The 14,947-nt window shown below is 53.8% G+C and overlaps 1 protein-coding gene across 7 annotated transcripts in view; it reads left to right on the top strand.

Moving 5' to 3' along the window:
• Positions 1 to 14,139, top strand: part of ZMIZ1 (zinc finger MIZ-type containing 1) — a 247,006-nt gene extending 232,867 nt beyond the window's left edge. For 6 of the 7 annotated variants that reach the window (XM_060205252.1, XM_060205317.1, XM_060205178.1 and 3 more), the window contains 8 exons: positions 987 to 1,092; positions 2,161 to 2,321; positions 3,536 to 3,603; positions 3,917 to 3,985; positions 4,223 to 4,467; positions 5,743 to 5,909; positions 8,725 to 8,985; positions 10,348 to 14,139. In XM_060205252.1, the coding sequence (XP_060061235.1) occupies positions 987 to 1,092; positions 2,161 to 2,321; positions 3,536 to 3,603; positions 3,917 to 3,985; positions 4,223 to 4,467; positions 5,743 to 5,909; positions 8,725 to 8,985; positions 10,348 to 10,455 (1,185 nt within the window). In that variant the 3' untranslated portion in view covers positions 10,456 to 14,139. The remainder of the gene's footprint in view (positions 1 to 986; positions 1,093 to 2,160; positions 2,322 to 3,535; positions 3,604 to 3,916; positions 3,986 to 4,222; positions 4,468 to 5,742; positions 5,910 to 8,724; positions 8,986 to 10,347) is intronic. The other variant, XM_060205369.1, reaches the window with a different exon arrangement.
• The last annotated feature ends 808 nt before the right edge of the window (positions 14,140 to 14,947 follow it).

Raw genomic sequence — 14,947 nt, 5'->3', positions numbered from 1 at the left:
GCTCTGACCTTCAGCCTGGCCCTTTCCTCTCTGGTGCTGCAGCTGCTGCCTTGTCTGTACACACATGCCCACGGACACCTCCAGCTCCCCTGGGTGCCTGCTGGTAGAAGCTGGTAAAGACCTGTGTGTCTCCCCAAAGCAAGACAGTTATTGCCTCTTTTGCAAGACGTTCTGAACACCTTTGCCAGCCCAGATGCTGATCTGCCAAGTCCATTGTTAATTCTCTCCCTTCTACCTTAGAATGGTGTGTGTGTGTGTGTGTGTGTGTGTGTGTGTGTGTGTGTGTGTGTCTGTCTGTGTGTGTGTCTGTCTGTGTGTGTGTCTGTCTGTGTGTCTGTCTGTGTGTGTGTGTGTGTGTGTGTGTGTGTGTGTGTGTGTGTCTGTCTGTCTGTCTGTATCCATGCCCCTGAGACCTAGGGCTTATCCTGTCTGAGCCACCCATCAGTCCCCCAGAGATCAGGACATCTCAAAGGGCTCACTTAGGGCTGTTCATGGAAGAGGATTACCTGCTCCCCTCAGCTGGCCTCACTAAGGAACATGGGAGGGAGTGAAGCTCTGGTCCTGTCCTGATGGACATACGGGCACCAAAATCACCTAGAGATAGGTGTTGCAGAACTGGGGGTGCTGTTAGAGTGAGGAGTCTCTGGGGTCTTTTTGGAGCGTAAGTCCTAAGAAAGCCTCCTGGAGAAGAATGGCAGAGTTTGCATGATGAGCAGTAAGAGAGGCTAGGCACAAGGCCTGCTCTAGTCCTGAGACCCCGTATCCTCATCCGGGGGGTGTTTCAGTATCAAAGTCAGTCCTGGAGGCCTGGAGCCAAGTGGTCCTCTCACGGGCCCAGGACATCTTGGGCCTCAAGGGCTGTGGTAGAGTGGTGTCACTCTGGACAGGAGGCCCTTTCAGGGCAGCCTAGGCCTACAGAGCCCACAGGCAGGACAGGCTGGTGGGCCCCAGGGGACAAGCACCAAGCATCTTCTCTTTGCCGGCAGTCCCACCTCTTTGTGCTGCAGCTGGTCCACCGGCCGTCCGTGCGCTCCGTGCTGCAAGGCCTCCTCAAGAAGCGCCTCCTGCCCGCCGAGCACTGTATCACGAAAAGTGAGTGAGGGGACATAGGACCAGTGCCAGTCCCACCAGTGCTGAGGTTGGGGAGCACTCGCCGCCCATCTGGTGCCCTTTGGCTACCTGCACAACTTCTGAGGTCTCCACGTGTTCCTTGGCTCCAGCCCTCACTTCTCACACAAGCTCCTTGGGGGGCGCGGGGATTCTGACCCGCCTGGCATAAGAGAATGGGCACGCAGCACAGACATGAAGCAGATTCTGACAAAATAATGTACGGCTGGGGAGATGGCTCACTTGGATAGTGTGCTGCTTTGCCGCGTGCCTGGCCAAGTTTCAAGCCTGGCCCCCACAGCACTGAAGGGAGCTTTGGTGCTGTGGTCACTTTCATATTCCCTCTCTCTCTCTCTCTCTCTCTCTCTCTCTCGCCATATATCTATGTAGTGCTTTTGTGTAGACATACCAGTTGAGCTTCCTAAAGGAACTGATCACAGGAATGGAAGGAACTAGAGAAGAGAAGCATGGGGGTAGATTCTGGACTCCTTGCTCCATTTTAGTCCTAAATTCTAAAAAGAAGGATTTGACTCAGGACTCACACCTTTAGAGAAGACATCCAACTGGGGGTTCCGGGGGGGGGTGTGCACCACGCAGAGAGTTGCACCCTACTGACCCCCTAGATTGTGCTTCTCTGGATTATCTCCTGAGCCCTTGAAGCCTGCCAGGTGGTTGTGCGAAGAGCTGTGGGGGGTGGGGGATGGGGGTGTGGGGGTGGGGGACTTCCACTGACACAGGAAGTCAGCCAAGTGCCAGACTCTGTAAGCTTTGTAGAAAACCTGCCTCCCTAGCTGTTGTTTGGAAGGGGAAAGTGACACAGCCACCTCCAGGGTCATGTGTACACACACACACAGACACACACACACACACACATATGAGCTGCCATTCCAGAGTGTGAGGTGGCCAGGCCATCGAGCCCCACTGTGCCCAGGCTGGGGTGCACTGCAGTGACTTTTGGGGAAGGAGAAGTGGGGTCTGGCCTCACAAGGGAGTAGAGCAAGCACTCAGTTCCTCTCGACCTTACTAAACCCTTCCATGTCCTCTGCTCCACAGTCAAGCGGAATTTTAGCAGTGTGGCTGCCTCATCAGGCAACACGACCCTCAATGGGGAGGACGGTGTGGAGCAGACAGCCATCAAGGTGTCTCTGAAATGCCCCATCACATTCCGGCGCATCCAGCTGCCTGCCCGAGGCCATGACTGCAAACATGTTCAGGTGAGTAGAGCCTGGCAGATAAAACTCGGTGTGTGTGTATGTGTGTGTGTGTGTGTGTGTGGCCAGCCCCCTGCCGTCTGCTGGGACAGAGAAGGGAGCAGCACAGCCCATATCTGATCCCCCTCAAGGACATAGTGGGCACCAGCAGTTGACTTCACTTACTGCACCAGCCACCATTGGTTCAGGGCTTATCTTCCCAGCATGCTCAGGGCTGAATTCGCAGGCTATGAATGGTTGGGTGGATTGGGACAGTCCTTCCTCTAGCAGGTATTAGGTGCCTGCTGGAGACCAGGGTCTACGAGCAGGGCCATTGCCCAGGTACCCAAGATGTGACTGTGGAGTTAAAGTCTTTTTTAATATTTGTATTTATTTACTTATTATTAGATAGAGACAGAGAAATTGAGAGGGTTGGAGGAGAGAGAGAGGGAGAGAGGAAGAGACAGAGAGACACCTGCAGCCCTACTTCACCACTTGTGAAGCTTCCCCCTGCAGGTGGGGTCCAGGGGCTTGAACCCGGGTTCTTGTTCACTGTAATGTGTGCACTCAACCAGGTGCACCACCGCCTGGCCCCAGAGTAAGAGTCTGAGTAGCAGAGCATCCTATGATGTGGGCAGCCCGGCGTGAGCGAGAGTCACAGGGTGGTGCTTCTCAGTAAGGCATAGTGGGAGAGCAGTGCGAGAAGTCATCCCCTGCGAGCTTGTACCTCAGCAGCTGGGGGTGAAGGTGCAGGGCTGTCCAGGAGGAAGAAGAGGCCACAGGACCAGGCCAGGGGGCCCTCAGCCCCACTCCACCAAGCTGCTCCCTAAGGTTTCATGGTGGTGCAGGAGCACCCCTCCCTCCCGCTTCCTCTGGGAGAATGGATGTGCCAGTGTCTTGTTGGGCTGATGTGTGAATGAGCTAGAGGGGATGTGTGCTCCATGCCTGGACTATGCTGACGGGGAGGGGCTGGCACAGAGCAGGCAGGACGGGGGCAGCAGCAGTGGGGGAACCGGGAACTCTTCTTGGAGGTCGTCATCGCCCAGGGAGTAAGGTTGTTCTGAGGAGGACTGACTGGCCAGAGGCAAACAGAAACCCAGCATGGTTCTCACTGGGAGCAGCAAAGAGGTGGCACTGGCACCAGACGGACACCATAAAGGTCTCAGAGGTAGCGGTAGTTGCATCTGGTCATTTCCAAAAGCCTTTGGTCTCACCTGTCTGTCTTCCAACCTCTACAGTGCTTTGACCTGGAGTCATACCTACAATTGAATTGCGAGAGAGGGACCTGGCGGTGTCCTGTGTGCAAGTAAGTGGTGCCCACCCCAGTGGGAGCTTCCTCACCTAGCTGCCCTGACAGGAGGGGCTCCCTCTCACCCTGCTCTTTGGGGTCCTGCCACTTGCACTGGTCTGAAAGCCAGGTGCAGCTAACCATTGGGTGCTGTGCACTGTCACCCCTGATTCAGCCGCCACAGTGAGTGCCTTGAAGTGAGTGGCCAGTGGCAGGGGCAGGATCCAGCTGGCATGACAGGAAAGAGGGTGGCCATACGCTGACACTCCCCCCCCCCAATACACATACGGGTCCAGGAATAAAGGTCAAGCCCTCTTCTCTTCTTTTCCAGTAAAACTGCTCTGCTTGAGGGCCTGGAGGTGGATCAGTACATGTGGGGCATTCTGAATGCCATCCAACAGTAAGTGAGCACCCTACAGTGGGCTGGGGCATGGGGGTGCTGGTCTGGACTAGATGAGGTGACCACTGGGGGCCTCCCTGAGACTGGCAGACCACACACCTGCCTCTCTCACCTCTGTGACTTCTACACCTGGGGGTGTTGTCCATACCCCCTTAGTGCCTGCCTGGGCTGGAGGCTTAGGTGCACAGCCCAGTACCTCAGCACCTCAGCTCAGTTCCCTTTCATCTTCCCCCACAGCTCCGAATTTGAAGAGGTCACCATCGACCCCACGTGCAGCTGGCGGCCCGTGCCCATCAAGTCAGATCTACACATTAAGGATGACCCGGACGGCATCCCCTCCAAGCGGTTCAAGACCATGAGCCCCAGCCAGATGATCATGCCCAACGTCATGGAGATGATTGCAGCCCTGGGCCCTGGCCCATCCCCCTACCCACTCCCACCTCCCCCAGGGGGCACCAACTCCAATGACTACAGTAGCCAGGGTGAGTGAGGGGGCCTGGATGGGGGGGGAGGTTCCCAGCAGAGGGGGTTTCAGGTACACAAAAAGCATGGTAAAAGAAGTAGGAGGTGACATGTGTGCACACATGCACACACACATGCACACACGCACACACACACACACACGTCCCAGGGCATCCATGCAATGCCACCCTCCCCATTTCGTTCACCTTGGGACTGCACCCACCTCTTAGGCTGGCACCCAGTAAGGAAGCTGTGAGGCTTTGCCCAGGGAGTCAGCTTATACCTCTCCATCCTGCTCTCTGGAGCCTCTGGAAGCTCCTTGGCTCCAGGCAGGGGTCAGCTTTGTTGGGGACACACCTCCCGCCTCCTCTCCAGCCCACTATTCAGTAGAGCCCATAGTAGAACACAGTGTCATGTCTCCCTGCACCCCTATTTCTCCCCAGGGCCAGTCCAGGGAGTCCCAGCCTTTGGCCACCAAGGTCACCACCACCACCCTCTTATTCTCTGCTGCAGAGATCAGGCTTCAGGAGCCACACTGCCTACAAGGAACACACCCCCTAAAAAGACAGGGGCACCTCTGTAGGATCCTGTCTTCAGGCCAGGGCTCCTGGAGGGTTAGAGGTTCAGAAAAGCTAACCTCCCTAGCAAAAGTCCCACAGTGTGCTGAGGGCCCTGCCTCTCCAGCAGGCTGAGCCTGACCTCAGGACAACTGACTTCTTTTTTTTTTTTTTTTTAATATTTATTTTATTTATTCCCTTTTGTTGCCCTTGTTGTTGTAATTGTTGTTGTTGTCATCGTTGTTGGATAGGACAGAGAGAAATGGAGCGAGGAGGGGGAAGACAGAGAGGGAGAGAGAAAGAGAGACACCTGCAGTCCTGTTTCACCGACTGTGAAGTGACTCCCCTGCAGGTGGGGAGCTAGGGCTCGAACCGGGATCCTTCCGCCGGTCCTTGAGCTTTGTGCTACTTGCGGCGGTACATCCTGACTCCCGACAACTGACTTATAATGGTATCGCCTTGAGTCTAGCACAGCTTTCTCTCTCTCTGGGCGGGGTCTTCCAGTGAGAAGGATATGGGGGGACAGGCCTAGAGGTCCAGCTCAGCAGAGCCTGTGAAACTCAGATGTGGACCCCACTCCCTGTCCTCCCTGTCCACAGGGGTGTAGCCCAGTCCCTCTCCGTGGCAGGAGGGCTGGGGTACATAGGTTACATGGACTAAGGTTACATGGTCTAAGGCTGCAGGAGCCAACTCCAAGCCTTTGAGTGACTCCCCTGTGCTCTCGTCTTCCCTCCCCAGGCAACAACTACCAGGGCCATGGCAACTTTGACTTCCCCCACGGAAACCCCGGTGGGACATCCATGAATGACTTCATGCATGGCCCCCCACAGCTTTCCCATCCCCCAGACATGCCCAACAACATGGCTGCCCTGGAGAAACCCCTCAGTCACCCCATGCAGGAAGCTGTGAGTACCTTTTCCTCATCCCCAATCCCTCGGCTTCTGTGAGGCTGACAGGGGTGAAGGGGTCCCCCATCCTATCCTCTTTGTTGTTTTGCCTACTTTTCTCCAAAGCAGAGGAGAGTTTGGGGTTGGGGAGTCGTGGTCTCAGAAGGGAAGAAAGGGCTAACCGAGGTCTGTCATGAGCTGTCAGTGTCCTTGGGTGAGAGTCTGAGGAAATGGAGAAAGCTTCAGTTCTTCCAACACACACACCCTCACGTGTGCCCCCCCCCCACACACACCCACATTCTTATCACACTGATTTACCTTAGCTCACCTATCTAGATTTCTGCCCGACTCTTGGTTCTCAGGAGACTGACTCATAATATCACTACTTTCTACAGAAAGAAAGGTGAGAAGACTAGAAAGCCTAGCCTGAGAGTATTCTCATCCTGTTTGACATGTATGAGTGCTATACCCCCTTTCTCAGTAAGGTGTCCTGTGTCATTCAGTAGCATCCCCAACCTGTGACCCCAGCAGACCAGTAAGGGGACCGGACCACCTCCCAGGTTCTTACTCGTGAGCTTTGAATAGTCGGCTCTATTTAGTTGCTGTTTCCTGAGCCTGTGCTCTGGGCTGGGCCTTGTACCAAGTGTGAACAAGACACTAATGGAGCACAAAGCCCTGTGCTTACATGGAGGAAGAGCAGTTTTGGGGAAAAGCAGGCCAGAAGGTTGAAGTATTGAGGCCTCAGTCATTCTTTTTGTCTGTCTGTCCCTGGTCTTTTCCCTTGAGGAAGAGTGGGAGCATGCCCTGGATCAGACCAGGTGGAGGGAGGGCTCAAGGCTCTTAACCAGTCATAAGGCTGGAGAGTGTACACAGGAAGACACTGCTTTGAGTCCTTCCACCCTGCGTGTGATGCTGACTGTAGTATGTTCCAGGTGGACTCAGGGACTCTCTCATGGGCCAAAGCTCCTGACCAGAGAATTCTAGATGAGGGACACCTAGCACTGGGCTGTACTAACCCCAGAATGCCAACTTGAAAGTAACTGCTTTTAGTTCTCAGCACTAGAAAGTAACACCATACGCCTTTGTGTCCAATAAGACTTTCTCCTGCCTTCCCAGTCCTGGTGCCTGGGCTCTTGGCAAAAATGACATAGATCCCTGGGTTGGTCACAGTCCCCAGGATGCTGTCCAGATGTGCACTGGTCTCTTGTCTCTGGGCTCACAGGACCCAGAAGTCCAGCTATGCAAGATGGGTGGTGCAGTGTCAGATGAGCTCCCTAATAGCTACACAGGGCAGCCTGGAGAGTTAAGGATTCCCACATGCGTGGAGACTGGCAGAGGGCTCTGACCAGCACCCATTCACCCAAGGGTTCTCCCATGCTGGGTGGATCCACAGGTTTCAGAGCATCTATGCTCTCTAGGCCCTTGACATTCAAGCAAGATGTCTACAGATCCAGGGACTGTCTGTACTGGGCTGGGCAACTCCAGGGAGGTGTTTCCTGCACACCCCCACCACCCCACTGGCACTGTGGCATCCACAGGTGTGGGTGAGAGAAAAGCCAGCCTCATACTGTCCTGACCAGAGCTATTCCTCCAACTCCTTGGGGTCCTTCTTACCTCATGTGCATCATGTCCCCAGCATCACCAACCCCACCACCATGCGAACATCTTATTGCTGGGGGGGGTACATTCTGGGGCCACCTGGGGAGCAGTTTTCAGAAGCAGGAAGAATTGGGGTCTGGAGAAGTTCAGGAGTGGCATGGCTGTTTTCCAAACCCAGGAAGACAGTGTCACCATGTAGGCTGGAAGCTGAGGCAGCCAGCTTCCAGGGAGTGGCTTGGTAATGCAGTGAGCTCAACTGGGCTGGGGCCAGTGAAAACTTTGACCCAGACTTTCACGTTCTGAAGTTCTGAAGGAAAGACTGCTTGAGGGCAGCAGATAGACTGTCAGGAGATCGTACCCACCCTTGGTGCTCCATCCCCAGCCCTGTGGTTGTGTGGTCATCCAGCATAGGCCCCCAGCCCACTCTTAGCCCAGTGTTTGAGTTCATGCACACACGGCAGGGCATGGCTCCTCTAGCTGCCCAACCTCAGCAAGGCACAGCCACCCCCCCCACACACCACATGCCCTGTGGGCATTGCCTGTAGCTGAGTTGCCTAATGGGTGTCCAGGAGGGAGGGTCCAGCAGCGCTAGGAATCTCCTGCCCCATTTGTTGACGGGAGTTCAAGTCCTCCTTCCCCTGGCAACAGGAAGGACTTACACAAAGTCCCCAGAAGGGACCTGTGTGTTTCCAGTGTTACCCCTCCCTCATGCCCAGGACCCACTTTGTGTGTGTTGGGGGGATGGCAAGGACCCTGAGCTGCACGCCTTCCCCACGCTGTCTGTCCATGTCTGCTCTCTTGCTGCCCCAGCCCTGGGGAGCCTGTACCACACTACCAGAAGCCCCCCCCCCATTCTTGGAAACATGCCCATTTTGCTTCTCCATCCCACCCTCACTGTCATTCATCGTGGTGGTGGTGTCCAGGCTGGAGAGGCAGAGGAGCTCCAGGGACCTGCATGTCTGGAGCCCCTTGTTCTGGCTCCCTGCCAGCCCCCATGGGCCTCAGAGGCCCCTCTCCCACTGCCCTCTCCACAGCCTTCCTGACTGGCCATTTTAGGAGAGGACTTTTGTTTCTCTGTGAAAACCAACGAACATGCAACTTTGTGACCCGGGCAGCTTCGTTTTGGGGGTTTTGTTATTTTCTTGGTTTTGTTTGGTTTTCATTTCTTCAGGCATCCCGTCGCTGTGCCTTGTCACCTCACCTTTCTTCTCTCCTGCTCTCTCCTCCTCCACAGATGCCCCACGCTGGCAGTTCTGACCAGCCCCACCCCTCCATACAACAAGGCTTGCACGTCCCACACCCCAGCAGCCAGTCAGGGCCTCCATTACATCACAGTGGGGCTCCTCCTCCTCCTCCTTCCCAGCCTCCCCGGCAACCACCACAGGCCGCTCCCAGCAACCATCCTCACAGCGACCTGACCTTTAACCCCTCCTCAGCCTTAGAGGGTCAGGCCGGAGCGCAGGGAGCGTCCGACATGCCGGAGCCTTCGCTGGATGTAAGTTGGGGTCACCACTTGCCTTGGCCTGGGGCTGGGGCTAGGCCTGGCTCCAGGACCTGCCCAAAGAACAGGGGTGGGTGTTGAGGGCTCAAGGCCTGGGGTGGAGGAGGCACAGCTATAAGGACTTGGGTGGGCATGGGATGGGCCCAGCCTGACTTCAAAACCAGGAAGCCCCACAAAGGGGCAGCCTCACCATGGGTCCAAGCCCCCTGCCCTCTGGTTCCCTTGACCCCTGTCCTTTAGCACAGTCCTGCCCCCATCCCACCCACCATCTGGGCAAAGGGATTCTGTAAGCAGCACAGGAAGCCCCTGCCTTCCCACCCCTACCCTCTCCCTCCACATCGAGTTTACCATCTCTATGTCTGCCACACTCTGACCCGAGGCGGGGAAGGGACAAAGTGATAGGGTCCCTCTGTCTCTCTCGCTGGTGTCTTGTCTGTCTCCAGTTTCTTGTCCATGTGTCGTCCATGCCCAGCTGCTTCTGCTTGCTCCATCACTCACTCTGACAGCCCACCCTAGGGGGACAGGATCAGCCCCCAGGTCAGGGAGGTGACTGAGGCAGAAGTGGGCAGCTGAGATTCAGGAGTCTACACCCTTTGACACCTTGAATGACCTGGAGGGGACGGGAGTACTCTGAATGGTGGGGACTAGGGGCTGGCTGGGGTGGACATGTCCCTCCTGTCACATTCCCCTAGGCTCTAGGTTCCTGGAGAGGAGGCCTGCCCTCCCTCTCCTCTGCCACTCCTGCCCGTCACTGTCCCAACCTGCTGTCACCCTCAGCTCCAGCAGCATCAGTCTTTGTGGGGGGCCAAGGTTGACTTAGCCATGTAGCTTAAGGGATTCTCCTCTTGACATGAGACCAGTGGGATGGTTTTAGGTTCCCAGGACATCTCCATGTGACAGAGATGTCAAGCACCTCAAAGAAGAGGCTAGTGTCAGTACCCCCTCCACCCAGAGAGCCATGGGGAAAACGTGCTGCTAGCCGCAGGCTTGCCGTCCTTAGTGGTGAGAGTTCTACAGAAGTGAGAGCTGCAGGGACCACCCAGCAAAAGCCCTGTGGTTTCTGCTGGGAGACACATGTGATCTGGAGTACCTCACGCTAGGATCTGAGCTCACCAGAGGAGCACAGATCATGAGGAGGCCTCGTAGACCTCAATAGGGGCCTCCCCAGCTGCTGGGCTGAGAGCTTTCCCGGGCTTGAGATGGCATGGTGGGGGCCAGCCCAGCACTTTCAGTTCCCGTGTTTGGATGTGGGAGGCAGGTGAAGGACAGACAGGCCAGCTTGGGGGGACCCTGCATTCACTGGGTGCCTGGTCCCTCAGCCCACCCCTCATCCAGGATTTTGTCCTTCTTTTCTAGCTCCTTCCAGAACTCACGAATCCTGATGAGCTCCTCTCCTACCTGGATCCCCCTGACCTGCCGAGCAATAGTAACGATGACCTCCTGTCTCTCTTTGAAAACAACTGAAACCTGCCCCCTCCAGGTGCGAGGGGGCACCCCTGCCCACGCTGCCTCCCTCCCCTTCCGACAGCCCCCCACACTTTCCCTCTGGGAGCCAGGCCTGCAGAGATATACCCTGCGGCTGCTGCCTTCCCGGAGCGGAGGGGCGGGAGGGCGCACTGTGAAGGCCGTGTGGGTCCAGAGCCCGCCCGCCCGCACCCAGAGCAAGCCCCAAGACACCGTCATCGCCACCTTGGGTGTCCACCGCCACTGAGAGGTGCACACCAATGATGGCTTTCCGGTCCCTCCGTGTGCTGACGCCACACCACCCTCCACTGCCCCCAGGTTCTTCCACTTTCTAGACTGTGACCCCACTTCCTGGCCCAGAGCCTTCTTCAAGTGACTGTAGCCCTCAAGAGAAAGCCCCAGTGGGCCCTGAGCCTTGAAGGAGCAGTGATGGTTGGTGGCACTGAGAACAGCCCAATTTCCATCCCCACCACCCACCACAGAAAAGCACAACCTCTGGGAAAGCGAGCTCTCTCAGGGGCCAAGGCAAGATAACCCTGCAAGCACTCTTGTCTCAGAAGGCAGAAGAAAAGGGACAAGGGCAGTGAGAGAGGGCATGCCGTTCCTGCTTGAGGACTGGTGGGAACGGGTTGGGGTCTCCTCAGAGCCAGGACGGCACAGCAGACGACCTTTGGACTCTGGCCAGGGTTTGGCCTTGGGGGAGGGGGGGCAGATGGAAAGTGCCCAGCATATGTTCCTGTGCCCTCAGCAGGGAGGTCGGGAGGACGCCGTCTGCCAGAGTTCAGTAGGAACTTGTAACTTTGCTCCAAGCTACTCCTTGTTTTTAAACAACATAAACAACATAAAGGCTACCAAGTCATCCAGAGGAAAAGGGAATGTTGAACTCGGACAGCAAGCAGACCATTTCTCTCCGCGTGTTCTGTTTTCTTCTCCCGTTCCCCACCCACCTCGCCCAGACTCTTATGTGGGTTGCTAAATTCCCTCTGTCCTCAGACGGCCAGCTGGGATGGTGGAAGGGCCAGGGAGGCATGAGCTTAGCCTCAGACACTCTGTCCAGCTTCTCTGTCCATTTGTCCCCACACTCCAGGCTGCCCTTGGCTCCAGCCCAGCTGGTCACCACATGTGCAGGGATGGACCCGCCAGCATCCGGAGGTGGCTCTGTGGCTGTCTTAGATGCCACACTTGGCTGCTAGCCTTTGCTTTCCTCTGAGTCCTGCCCTTAAAAGCTCACCCCACACTCGTGCTCACTCCAGCAGAAGCGGCCTCCCATTCATTCTCCCTGCACTCCTCCACGCCCTCTGCCTTCCTGCTCTTTGGCGTCTCCCGGATAGCTTGTGCATCAGTTTCAGGCTTATCTGTTCGCCCTTAAACCACTCGGCCTGTGATGCTACTGGGCCACCAGGTCACTTGGGTCACATCTGTAAATCCATTGCATCCTTCCCAACTGCTGCCTGGAATCCTCTCTAGGCTCCCCTGTTCACTATCTGTGTCCTCAGTCTCTGTTTTCTCCTCCATCTCTCTCTCGCGTTTTCTTGCTCCCTCTGGCCAGTGCTCCCTCTCCCCCACCCCAGTACTCCTCCGCATTTGCTGCAAACAGTGGCTTCAGCTGTGGACATCCAGCCTCTGGACCAGGCTTTTCGTAGGAAAGCTGACATTGCTCTCTCTCTCTCTCTCTCTCTCTCTTTCTTTTTCTTTGTCCCCTTGTCAAGATTTTTTCAAATGACGTGGTATTCAGTATGCAAATTGTTTTAGGAATTGCTTTTGTAAATATCTTTGTGAATATTTTAGTATTGTCTTTGATATAATATTCAACATTTTCACGACCTGGTAATAGCCTTTGCGGGTGTTTTTAAAATACCTTGACTCAATGACAAAGACCGAGTCCTTTTTTCAAAAAAAAAAAAAAAAAAAAAGAAGAAAAGAAAAAAAAAAAAAGAAAACAACAAAAAAGCCACCAGAGATACTTGTACAGATGAAGGGACAAAAAGCACGAGTGACTGAGTTGGCAGAGTGGGCCACCCACCATTTAGAGCCAGCCATCCCCAGTGGGCCTGTAGGGAGGAGATGGCCCCAGGGAGCATCCTCACCCAGTGGCCACTGGCCCCCGGAAGTGGCTAGCTACACTGTGTTGGACCATCTGGGAATGTTCCACCCCAGACAGACTTACAGATGCCTTCCTTAGAAGTCCCCCCCCTTTCCTGCTTTCCACCTTGCTTCTTTTGCCCAGAAAAGCCTGGGGTCCATCTTAGTTCTTATTGGTGTCCCTGTTCTGCTCACCAACTTCTCCACAGCTTTCTAGTGTAGAGGGTGACCTGCTCCCCACAGCCCGGGCTCCAGGCACCTCCCTTCACCCTCTCTGGGGGGCACTGTGGGCTCAATACCTGAAGCAACTTTCCTGGGACCACCCCTACCCCCACCCCCTTCTTAAGCGAACCTCCACCAGCAAGTTCAACTAAGAGCTTTCCTGAACCATGGTGCCTGAAGCCCATGCTCTGGGGATGTACTTTTTCCAGAGGGATTCTGGAGCCAGGACAAGGGATGAGGAAGGCATAGCGTCAGCCAGGGCTGGAGTGAGCCCCAACTAATGCCAGATTCAGGTGAAGACAACCTCCCTGAGCAGGGGTGGTTCTGAACTTCAGGGACATGCTTCCCTGATCCTTTCAGACAACTACTTGGAGCCATAAGTCACCTCAGCAAAAATAAATAAAATAAGACAAGGCCTCTGCAAGCCACTCCTCCATGAGAAGCATTCGCCCAGGCCATAGGCATGTTTCTGCCATCACTCCACATGATGGACAGGGCGCCAGAGGGAAGGCCACATCCAGGCAACCACCCTGTCTTCTTGGTTTGAAGCTTTACCCATGTATCATGTTCCCTGTAGCCATTTTATTTTTAAAGAAACGTCTAATACTTTCTCCCGAATGGAAGTCCTCCACCCACCCCCACCCCACCCCCATCCCAGAGAGCTCCATGTCTGCTCCCTCAGCCTGACCCATCCAGATAGGCCGATGTCAGCAGCCGTGACTCGAGGGACGTGTGTGTACATATGTAAATGAGAAATAGAGACATGTTAACAGATGCATTCATTTCCTTTGGAATGTGTATTGTTTTTATTTTACAAATCAAAACAAAAAAAAAAAAAGGCTTGGAACTCCATCTTAATGTGGAAAAACTAGATCCTGTTTGCTAGCGTTCGTGAGGTCTCTCTCCACATGTGTCTCACTCATGTAATATACCCTGACCCTGTGTGGAAAGGAATTTTTGGTTCTGTTTTTATTTTTGTTTGTTTGTTTGTTTTTGTTTTTATTTTACCTACATGTACTATTTAGCTTCAGTGTCCTAGTCCTGCCACCTGTGTATTTTTAGGGTGCTATGGAAATAATGAGAAGAAACGGGGATTTCAGAAGAAAATTGTAACCAAATTCATACTTTGTATAATTTTTTGATATCATGATCGCAGGTGATTCACATGTACACACATCGACATGCTCACAGTGCAGCCTGAAGTAACGCCCACAGAAACCGTCATTGTCTCTGTACATCTGTGTACAATGCAATCATTTCATACTTTCAACTGGTCAGAAAACTAATTGTGATTTCTAGTCTTGCAAAGCTGTATGTAGTTAGATGATGTGACAACCTCTAATATTTATCTAATAAATATGTATTCAGATGAAACCTGTATATTAGGTGTTCATGTGGTTATTTTGTATTTAAAGATCAAATTATTTGACTATTGCTAGACATTTCTATACTCTGTTGTAACACTGAGGTATCTCATTTGCCCATGTTAATTTTTTTCTAAATAAATGGACAAAAATGAAGGTTTGGCGAAGTACTCTACTTTGTGAGTGCTAAGGAGTGGGATGGGTGTTTTTGCTCTTTTAAAAACTAGCACCCCTTCCTGATCACCCTGAAGAAAAAAAAAAAAAAAAAAAAGGAAGGAAGGAAGGAAGGAAATAAAAAAAAATACAGCTACCAAGCCAGCGTGTGGTTTGGGTGTTGAGTCAGACCCCTCCCGCACTGCTGGTGGGAATGTAAATTGGTCCAGCCTCTGTGGAGAGCTGTCTGGAGAACTCTCACAAGGTTAGACATGGACCTTCCATATGACCCAGTAATTCCTCTCCTGGGGATCTACCCCAAAGACTCTATAACACCCAACCAAAAAGATGTGTGTACTCCTATGGTCATAGCAGCACAACTCATAATAGCTAAAACCTGGAAGCAATCCAGGTGCCCAACAACAGATGAGTGGCTGAGAAAGCTGTGGTATACATACACAATGGAATACTATGCAACTACTAAGAACAATGAACTCAACTTCTCTCACCCATCTTGGACAGAGCTAGAAGGAATTATGTTAAGTGAGCTAAGTCAGAAAGATAAAGATGAGTATGGGATGATCCCACTCATCAGAAGTTGAGAAAGAAGATCAGAAAGGGAAACTAAAAGCAGGATCTGACTAAATTGAAAATAGGGCACCAAAGTAAAA

The sequence above is a fragment of the Erinaceus europaeus genome, chromosome 1, assembly GCF_950295315.1.
Source record: "Erinaceus europaeus chromosome 1, mEriEur2.1, whole genome shotgun sequence".
NCBI classification, from domain to species: domain Eukaryota; kingdom Metazoa; phylum Chordata; class Mammalia; order Eulipotyphla; family Erinaceidae; genus Erinaceus; species Erinaceus europaeus.
The sequence above is the reverse complement of the archived record's forward strand: the minus strand, read 5'-3'. Positions and strand labels throughout refer to the sequence as shown.